The 10,875-nt window shown below is 40.4% G+C and overlaps 1 protein-coding gene across 1 annotated transcript; it reads right to left on the reverse strand.

Moving 5' to 3' along the window:
* Positions 1 to 417: 417 nt before the first annotated feature.
* LOC103181870 (lectin-like) lies at positions 418 to 5,867 on the reverse strand. The gene is made up of 6 exons (XM_007898628.1): positions 5,844 to 5,867; positions 5,675 to 5,763; positions 3,814 to 4,109; positions 2,863 to 3,003; positions 2,277 to 2,388; positions 418 to 644 (listed from the first exon to the last, which is right to left on the reverse strand). The coding sequence occupies exons 2-6, from the start codon at positions 5,736 to 5,738 to the stop codon at positions 547 to 549; spliced, it is 711 nt and encodes a 236-aa protein (XP_007896819.1). The 5' UTR covers positions 5,739 to 5,763; positions 5,844 to 5,867; the 3' UTR covers positions 418 to 546.
* Between the last annotated feature and the right edge of the window lie 5,008 nt (positions 5,868 to 10,875).

Below are 10,875 nucleotides of genomic sequence, written 5' to 3' on the forward strand. Positions count from 1 at the left end.
TAGTTAGGTGTAAACCATCATTCCTTTAAACGTTTCACCTGCTTGAAAAAGTTCCCAGTTATCTGTATCACTAATATCCTCTTGCACATAGAATTTCCTTACTTGTCGTTGAAGCTAATTATCCTGCTCACTCTTTCCACACTTCAACCGAGATGCCACCACTTTTGCACTCTTTTCTTTAAAACTGCTCACCAAACTCATAGATTTTTTTCTCCATATATTTTTTCAATCAATGATATAATTTGTCCCAACATGTAAAGGTGAGACAGTAAAGAGATTTGAAGATCAAGATGAGGATCTTCCCTTGATTATTTAATCCTCAATGATTACCTGTTGACCTCTTTTGATCTAATGAGTTAATTCAAGTTTACCCAGTGAAGAGCAATGAATCTAACATAGAACTCAGCAGAGACAGTGTGATGCTTCACTACTTTATTGGTTTCTACAATCTCAGAACAGATTATAATTCCAAAATGAGATTAAAAATGCCATTTCAAGACAGGTCAAAAGTGACACTGGAAAAAAGAATCCTTTCTGATGTTGTTCTTAGAGTTGGTTACAGCCTTCTCCCGGGCAGCCCAATCGATAGGCACAGATAAAATTAAACTCATTTTTGCATTCCTCATCAGTCCAGAGATATTGAACTGAAAGAGAAGATATGTAGAGTATGAAATGTAAATGAACAGTCTGGCATTGTGTCAACAGACAGAGAAATCGGCATCACGGCAAATCATTTACAATCGCTGTAATTTCAACTCTTCTGACATCTAGCTCGCGAACTTGTAGCACAGTGGTTAGTGCACTCGCCTTGCAAGCGAGAGACCTGCATTCAATTCCTGCAGGGCAAAACCTTGGGCAAGTTTCCTTACTCCACACGCCTGATAATAATCCCTCAAGAAAAAATAAATAATGAATTGGTCACTTCAATCCATGACTGTTTGTAGGACACAGCTGTGTGCAATTGGCTGCCATGTTTCACCCACAAATATAAAGTCAATTCACTTTTGTCTATTCTGTGAAGCGCTTTGAGATGTCTGGAAGATGTGAAAAGCAATATATCAAATGCAAGGATTATTTTATTTATTATTATCTAATAGACATAATAATAATAATAATAATAATAATCCTTGCATTTGATATAGCGCTTTTCATGTCAGGAGGACATCCCAAAGCGCTTCACAGAACACACTGTAAAGTGAATTGACTGTATATTTGTGGGTGAACGCGGCAGCGCACAGCAATGTCCCACAAACAGTCGTAAATTGAAAATGACCAATTTAATTATTGTTTTTGGTTTTGTAGGGATTATCATTAGGCTCTGTGTGGAGTAAGGAAACTTGCCCAAGGTTTCGCCCTCTGCCTGGAATTGAACTCAGGTCTCTCACTTGCAAAGCGAGTGCTCTAACCACTGAGCTACAGGACTCCACATGTGCAGAAGGGAACAGTGGAGATTTAAGACTGAAAAGTGCAGAACACAGGCATTGGAGATAAAAACAATGATGAGTTACACAGTGCCTGTATCTCCCACCTGGCTCCACAGTCATTGTGGATTATATAAATTTTGAATTTCTACCCTGCTTTCATTGAAGTCAACTTTTCCTCTTGTTCTATTCACCATGTCATCAGAGGATAAAAGAATCTGAGCAAAAACTATTCAGAACTGATCAGCTGTACTAATGGTACAGGCACTCCAGTTACTTAGTCCCAACAAGAATCCTTGTTGTTCATGGTAGGCTGACCCAGCAGTTCCTGTCCCCAGTAGGGTTAGGCTACAACTTGACCGGCGATGGGGAGGAGTTGGGAACTGGGAATTCAAGCCAAGCTGTTGTTAGGCTCAGTAAATAGCCACTGTCACCTGCCTGAAACATGGTCAAATCCATACCATTACCATACCACCATTGCACCACCAGATCACCATCTAGTCTTGATGTTGTGGCTGTGGATCAAGCTTCAGAAAAGGGACTGCTGCATTGGGTGGAAATGTAAAACTGGAGACCAGTATGCAAACCAAATGCACAACCCAACAGCACTTGCTAACATAGATTGAAATTAAAATTAAAAAGATTCAGAATCCACGCCAAATTCAGAGGGTTGTCGACTTTTGCAACCTGCTAAGGGATGTGTGAAAAGAACGAAAATGTGTTAGCTTCCCTGTACTTTATGTGGGTAATTATTGTAACACCAAGTGCTAGAGGGTTGGAAATGTCCAGCAGAGCAAAGTAGCAATGTTTTTAAAATTAATGATAATTCTCTAAAAACAATCTCTAACTACATACGTTTATGGTTCATGGCCACGCAGTTTTCTTTTCCAACTTGGTCAGAGGGTTCACCAGGACACCATTCTGTGTGGTCTGAAACTGTTCCATCGGTCCATAGGAAATGGCACTCCTAGATTGAAACAAGAAGGAAGAGAGGATTGAGTCTCCAGTGAAAGTCAACACCCTAGAAAAAANGGTATTATGGCAAGTACAGTGGAGAAACTGCTAGGTTCAGTGATGTAAAATTACCAATTAGAGGGAAGACCCAAGTGACCCAGGGCCTCACCATGCATGTTCCGCAAAGAGAGTTCCTGATCCCAGCCAAATACTCAGGACAAAAGACCAGCTTGAGTCAAACTGTACTACAGAAGCTGGGAGGCCTCAGATAGATATACAAACAACTGAAGTGTTCGAGAATTAGATTTATAGATAGACAAATCCAGTTTGTAGATATTAGTAGATAGATAGACAGATACATAGTAGGTAAGAACATTGAATAATATGGAGAAAAGCCAGGAAAATAGAATTAAATAATTTGCTCGAATGTACTTCGCCTCCACATGTTGCATTAAAGCTGCTGGTACAAAAGGGGACATTTGCTTACTTTGCTACAGTCTGTGAGACCGATCCAAGTCATGGGGTGGGTGTAGTAAGCATCCTTTGCAAGGTCTCTGAGCAACTGATGATTCAAATTACAATGTACAGAGGCAAGGTGACCGCCAGGGTAGTTATTTCGACAGTGCATCTAAGGGAGCAAAGAATGAAGGCAAAAATGTAAGTGTGTACTTTGGATAGCACGTAAATGTGTAGAATTACTTTTCCTCTGAATATAAAATTTTGCATAGCTTTAAAATTAAATGTGCTCACCAACATTCGTGAATGTGCCTGGATTTAACCTTTCTACCAAAATGTCTGAGGCAAATTTCCAAGTCTTTTTATGTTTTAAACTATGTGGAATTCTAATCAATTTCCGAGCTAATAAACTTTGGCAAAGAATTGGCCAAAGCGCACACACAGATTTCTTTCAGACGAGGCTGTGATAGATGTCAGTCAGTCATATACCTGCACAGCTAAGTCCTGATCTCAGTCATAACACAGAACATAACATAGCAATGTTTTGTGTTCTCTATCTGTTCTCAGCACACTCCAGTGCTGAATGCCTCATTTATTTTTCCATTCAATCATTTCTTCCTTTTTTTTTGCAATCTTACAATCCATTTTATCTCTTAATCATTTCTTACACATCTAATTCATAATTATTTATTGTATACTTGCTTTATATTTAGTCTATCTTCCCTCTGATAAATTTGTCATCTGGAACGGATGTGTCCCTGCACTTTCTCTCTCCCCCCTTCTGGTCCTCTTGTCTCCCCATATTCTCTCATTCCTTCCCTCATCGTCAGATTTCCTCATATTCTCCCCACCTCTCTGGTCATCTTTCTTCCCTCTTAATGCAGCTTCCCAACAAAAATTCACCAGAAGACTGTGACCCAAGACAGCTCTGAGACATTTGGAAGTTGTCTTTGATAGAAACTTTATTTCATCAACGACATACCTCTGCATCATGGAAACATAGTCTGCGGTGGATGTATTTATAGCACATATTATTGAAGCTGGTAAAACCCTCTTGACAGGGACTTTTGCAAATGCCTCTTTTGTCCTTGCAAATTTGACTGGATGCGATAACAAATTTCTCCACTGGAAATCCATTCAGAGGCATTTTGCCTGTAAATACTGCATGAGGGTCTCCAAAGATACCATAATCTGTTTTCATTGAACCATACCCTCCTTGGTCATGCTCTGGAATAATAGGACCATATCCTCCTTTTATACTTGGTATTGTCTCATAATCTGCAAAAAGTAAAAAGATAATTAATGACTGTTCACTGTCTCATGAAAAATTCCTGCAAAGCTCTTGATTCCCATTTGTCAAACTTTGCCCGCTGAAATTCAGTGGAAATGGTTGGAATTAGTTACCTCAGAGATATCAAACAGTGCAGGGAGAGACTATCCATCTGGCTGATGATAGGCTTTCATTTGTTGTGTGTTCAGTGCCTTAAGACGTCCTCCCGACGTGCAATACAAATATAATCTTGTTATTGTTGTTGCGTAACCACACAGAACCACAGGCTTCTGAGTAGCACAGGCAAGCAAAATCCCAGCAGAGCCCTTGCTCATGTTTAGCTGTATTTTGTAAGCCCGGCTGATGGCAGGGATTGCTATAGTACAGCTCAGTGAGAGGGAAATATTGGCAGGAGTTTGCTTTCCAGATCTGGCTTCTGATGACGGGTGAGGACAGGACCAGGCACAGCTGTGATGTTCCTAGAGCTGATTTGACGGGACAAACATCACATTACAGGTCACTTGTGAAGAATGGACATTTGGTGAGGTGGACAAGTACAACTGGCTCCCAAGGAAGTTGAGCTCAGTGCAGACATTATTGGATGCAACTTAGGGAACACAAGTGGAACACCCATGCTGTTTGGAACAACTGGAGGGTAACATGATAATTTCCAGTTATCAATCCTGTCTGATGTTCCAGCTCCACGTAGCAAAAGTGAAGAGAGGAGATGGACCCAGATCTAGCATTTGAGTAATGCTGCAATTAGGTTCAAGCGTCTGTACAGCCTATGAGTAGAAGAGAATATAGAAGAGCTGGAAAGAATATAGAAGGAAGGTAGACTGAGGGAGGAGAGAGAATCCTGAAATGAGCGGGAAGGAAAGAAAGAAATAAGGAGAGAAGTCTTGTAGAGTGTAGGAGAAACAGAAAAATGGAGGCACTATCCAGAGGAAAGGTGGAAAGGATTATTGAAGTGATGGAATGAGTAGATTATTAACTAGAAACATAAGGGAAATATGAGGAGTCGTGGAACATGCAGAAGGAAGGAAAAAGTGAGGGAGGAAAGAATTCATTACAGTAAAGGAGGAAGGGAAGACTGAGGGAATGGAATAATCTGAGATGGTGTCAATTTCATCAGAAAGGCAAAGTGTGGGAGGGAGAAAGGTAGAGAGCTGTCGTTCCAAGGAATGGTTACAAGAGTGAGCCAGAGGGGCTAGATGAGAAAAGGAAGTGAGCAGAGAATGGTCTGGCAGCAGTGCATTGGTTCCCACTCTGAATTGAATAAAATCCATTCATAAGTTTGTGCTCACTCCCATCTTGGCCGAAATGCCAGCTCCTTGCAACTGTTCAGGAGACTCTTGGACCCCATTGCAACTAAATACAACAACAAAATTACATTTGTATAGCGCCTTTCATGTTGGGAGGACGTCCCAAGGCGCTGTACTATCAGTGTTTCAGACAAAACACATCAGGAGAAAGATTAGGTTTAGGAGTTTGGATGGAAAGCTATTGATTGCTATGTCCTAGATTGCTGCTCCACGAGCCTGGAGAAGTGGATAGAAACAAAATAACTTACCACTGGGTTTATCACTGGCACTGTAGGACTTCAGGAGACTCAGCAAGATAAGAACAGTCAACATTTTGCTGTTGTTGCTTTCAAACACACTAAGGAGTACACAAGAAAGAGAGTTTAGTAGCAAGCAACTGTCAGACAATAGCTGCACTTTGTGAAACTGTACCTTTACCTTAAAGATCCCAGTAACTGTACAAAGGAGAGATGACCCAAGCCCTCTATTTATAATTAGGCTGTGTCCTAGTCCCAGCCCCTGTTTGTCATAAGGAAATGGAGTTATTGAACAACCCCTTTTAACCAATTAATTCCCAATTAGGTATCACATGCATATGGTTCACAATCCACCTATTTCTACCCACCCACCCCTCAGTGTCTAGTCGCTTTGGTCTATTCCGTCTGCGTGGAACCTGTGGACTGACCGAACGCCAGCTCTGAACCTGACTCATTATGTATTCCACACTTTGGTTCCATTGATCTTATCTGGTCACAAAGAACTAATTATTTCTTGTGTACCTCACAGCTTTACAATGGAGCTGTCAGATCAGAGCTCTGGGCACAGGCTTTCCACGTTCAGTCGATCTCATGAGGGTAGGGGCATCTCACGTGGCATTCACTGAGAAGTGGTCAATGTCCTGAACTGTTCAGAGAAGTGCAATCTCCCTGAATGTAAAGAGAGCTTGCACTGACTGCACTTACAATCATCTGGGAAAGTGAGTAATCCTCAGGGTTGGGGAAGAATTCTGAAACTATTGGGACTAGTTGATTTTGGAAGCTGCCTTATCAAATATGACACAAAAGAGATGACCTGTGTCTCTTTGTGCTCAGACAGACAACAACTTCTTTCTTCCTTGACATTGAAGTTCTCACATAACTCACTCTTGTGGGTTTAAGTTTCGCTTTGGGACTTTGAACTCATACTCTGCAATGCAGTTTTGGGAGAGCGTCAGAGCAGTGCTGCATCATTGGAGATGCCGTTCTTTGGATGATATGTTAATCTGAGATCCCATCTTTCTGTTCAGATGGATGTCAAAGGTCCCATGGCACAATATGAAAAGAGAAAGCAGTTTCTTCGGGTGATCTGGCCAACAGACTTCCATATATAACTGTCACACTTTTGCCTGTATGTGCAACATTGCTGTGTGCGAATTGTTGTGTTTGTGTACAATAACAATAAAATCCTATGCGGCGCTTTGAGATATTTTGATGACAAGATAGGGCATTATCAAGTGCAAGGATTATTGTTATTATTATAACTGGTAAACAATCCTTTGTGGCACTGGGTCCATAGAAAACCAAATGGGCTTCTCTATCAGGATTATCACAGGAATCCCGTAGCGGTTGCACCCTCACCTCACTAGCGAGAAGATTTGATTTTCGAGCAGGACAAAATCCTAGATAAGTTTCCTTACTCCACATGCCTCTAATTTACCTAGCAGTAAGTAGGAACCTGGTTGTTAGTCGATTGGCAGATCACTTTCCGAGTGGTCTCATGAGAGTAGGGGCATCGAACATGGCACTCACTGAGAAATGATCAATGCTCTGAATGAACGGTGCAGAGCAGTGCAATCTCCCCTGAATGTCAATATAAAGAGTAACTCAGCTTGCACTGACTGCACTTACGATCATTGTGAGCTGTATGCATGTGACACTAGTTGGGAATTAACAAGCTTCATGGATGGGGAAAAAGTCTGAAACACATGGACTGATTTTGGAAACTGCCTTGTCAAATGTAACACAAATGATACAATCTGTATCTTTTTGTGTTCAGACAAGCAACTTCCTTCTCTCCTCACATCAAAGTTCAAACAAAACTCATTGACTTTCATATATCTTTGATTTGAGTTTCCTTTCAATCCAACAGCTGGAAATCCGCCGAACAAGATCATAAGCAAGATTGGTCGAAATAGGCCTTTCACTCTATTCAATCTCATCTTTCCCACCCTCCCTGCTTCCCATCACAGCATCAAGCTGTTTATCAAAATATTCCAATGTCCTGGGGTCAAATACCATTGCTGGTGACTCCTTTGAATCATGTGTCAACCTGGCTCAGTTGGTGTCGCTCTCACTTCTGAACCGAAGGTTGTGGGAATCAAACCCCACATCAGGACTTTGAACTCACATCATCTTGACTGACACTTCAATGCAGTGCTGGGGATACCTTGCATTGTTGGAGGTGCCCTCCTTTGGATGAGACGTTAAACCAAAGTCTCATCTGTCTGTTCATGTGCACATAAAAGATGCATGACATTATCTGCAAAGAGAAGCAAGATTCTCTCGGTGTCCCAGCAGCAATTCCCCAAATGAAATTGATTATTTACTCCATGACTGTTTGTGGAACATTTCTGTGCACAAATTGACCACCGAGTTTGCCTGTAAATACCAAGTCACTATACTTTACAGTAAAAGCCTGTGCTGAGACATCTCGGAAAACGTGATCAGGCACTATATCAAACAAAAGGATGATTTATTATTATTAATTATCCTCTGGGTAAAAAACAACTTTATCGTGTCTGTCATGAAATTGCCCTCTTTTTCTGTTGCCTTGGCATATCTGAAAGTATTGCTACAGGTTTACTTTATGAATCGCATTTCAAATCTTCTATACCTCTATAAGGTTCCTTTAAAGTGTTTCTTTTCAATACTGAAGAGCTGTAGCCCTAATATTGCTCATAACTCATTCCCTTAACACTAAGGATCATCTTCGTTGTTTTCCTCTGGACTGTCTCTCTCTAGTCCAAGGGTAAGTCAAAGATCCCTTATGTCATGGTGACCAGAACTGTATACAGTAGTTTAGGTGTAGCCCTTCCCCTTTATGTTTTTGTCCCACCTACCCTCCAACCCTTTTGGTTCCAAACCCCAGCTCGGGTGGAAACCCTTAACAGTCCAGTGACTTGAGACATCCTTCCGTCATGAAAACATATTCAAGGCTGAGATAGATAGATTTCTTATTGCAAAAGGGATTAAGGGATATGGAGATAAGGCAGGGTCAGGTTATTAGCTGGAGTTAGATTAGAAGATCAGCCATGATTGAATGGTGGGGCAGGCCTCGAAGGGCCGAATGGCCTACTCCTGCTCCTACATGTTATGTTATGTTAAAGGTGCTGTTTAAATGTAATTTGTTTTTATTGTTGAAGGTATATTTATGTATTTACTTTCACTGTCCTATTTGGTGACGTATAATACCTGTTTAAGGTCCATTCTGAGACATCTCTTTCAGATAAAACTTGAATTTTATACTACCTTAATGCATCAAAAATGTCTCAAATCACTTTACAGATTCATTTATTACACTTGAGAGTTGAGGATTTTTACATGCTGTGGTATACAGATGGAACTTGTTTATTACAGTTATCTGTAAGACAATTATGTATTGTTTGTGTCACCACAGTAAAGTGCCACAAAAAACAACTTGCATTTGAATAGAACACTTCACGTGGAGTGAAAACAATGGTGTAGTATGATGTTGAGCTGGGGAGAAAAGGTAGCCACGATAAGAGTCTTCTGATGCGATCTGAAGATAGGCAAAGGGGGCAGGACTAACAGGTAAATAACTGTTAAATCTACAGTGTATGTGACTTGGACACCAAGAGAAATGTGTTCTTTTTTTTCCTTTTTTTTCATGTTCATCCAAACATTCAAATGAGTCCTCAGTTTAAGATTTAATTGAAAGAATAGCACCTCTGCCAATGCAGTACTCCAGTATTTCACTAGACTATCAACCAGACTGTGAGCTCATAGACTTGTCCAGACTGAGAACTTCATTTTGAAATGAAGGTGGGCAATGGATTTGGCTGAATATAGTTCAAACCCAGAAACTCAACACTTGTTTCCATTGAAAATGTAATGTTGTCTTCCGAACTCTGAGACAAATCATTGCTTCACATGTTCAGACCAACAAGCCCATATTATTCAGAGAAAATCACACCAGTCCATGAGCGAAGGGGCTGAACAATAAGCACTAATTAACATGTTGGACCAGGTGAGATAAATTGTACATTGGAGCCATTTGGCACTGATCTGGAACATGGAACTATGTGCTTGAGTAAGAAGCACATTTAGTGCAGATCTGAAAACATAGATTGTATAAAATAATTCCCAGGGTGATTAATCTTCTAAATTGTCACATGGACTTGAAACATTAATAATTTAAATAACTGTTCATTCTGGGTTGCCCTGTGAGAACATTTGGGAAATTGATATTAATTGTTTCTAATACCACATTTATCTGCACAGATCTTCAGCATCATGTGGAAACTTATACTTGGCAAATGCTCCCTGTCGATTTTCTTGCAGTCTTCATGTGGTTTACATCGTTAGCTCTTTGGGAAGGACGTGGTGAATTCCTTCTGTGTGATTCCATCTCTGACCAAACAGTCACTTGCACTTATAGGTACCATTCACATGAAAGAACATCTCACTGCACTGAACAATTGTAATGGCCACACCAAGTAGAGAAATAAGACCTTTAACTAAGTTGACCAAAGGCACATTCAAAGCTTTGATTTTTCTCTCCTACTTTCCAGTTCTTACCTCTGAGTTTTGCCCACACAAATACAGTCAATTCACTTTACAGTATACTGTGAATCACTTTGAGAAGTTTCAGTTACATGATAAGGCAAGGATTAGTATTATTACTCTTTACATTCTTGTTTGTGTCTCCAACTCTAAACTCGAGTTAATAGAGTGCAGACGAATAAATGCGGGAAAACCATTGGACATGGTCGTAATAAGTTGTAAAAAATACTGAATACAAGAATAAAATGTATTGCTTTGTAAACACTATGGAGTGGACACCCAATTTTGGAGGGAGTGATGGACATTCACCCCTTGAAATGGGCAAGGGGTGAATGTCCATGACTCCCTCCAAAATTGGAAGAGAGATTCATTCAGATGATACAAGTGAGAGAGGTCTCAATTACATGGAGAGATTTGAAAAGTTGGTGTTTTCACTGGAGCAGAGAAGGTTAACAGGGAATCGAACACAGGTTTCCATCATTATGAATGGTTATGAATGGCTTTGTTGAGGCCATTTCCACAAGTGGGTATCAATTGAAGATTGTCACTAAAAAAAGGGATTGTTAGAAGAATACCATTTAAAAAGGGACAATAACAATCTTGGCTGGAAATATTGGAGAAAAAGGACAACAGCAACCAACAACAACGTGCATTTATATAGTGCCCCTCATTCAGGGTAGCATCCCAGA

Source organism: Callorhinchus milii, unplaced genomic scaffold (assembly GCF_018977255.1).
Source record: "Callorhinchus milii isolate IMCB2004 unplaced genomic scaffold, IMCB_Cmil_1.0 Scaffold5, whole genome shotgun sequence".
In the NCBI taxonomy this organism is placed as follows: domain Eukaryota; kingdom Metazoa; phylum Chordata; class Chondrichthyes; order Chimaeriformes; family Callorhinchidae; genus Callorhinchus; species Callorhinchus milii.

What these genes read in the sequence shown, in the direction of transcription:
- LOC103181870 (XM_007898628.1), bottom strand. Translation starts at nt 5,738, where the DNA reads ATGTTGACTGTTCTTATCTTGCTGAGTCTCCTGAAGTCCTACAGTGCC. An exon ending in TGCCAGTGATAAACCCAGTG is followed by an intron (nt 4,110 to 5,674) that starts GTAAGTTATTTT and finishes TACTTTTTGCAG; the next exon opens with ATTATGAGACAATACCAAGT. An exon ending in TATGTTTCCATGATGCAGAG is followed by an intron (nt 3,004 to 3,813) that starts GTATGTCGTTGA and finishes TTGCTCCCTTAG; the next exon opens with ATGCACTGTCGAAATAACTA.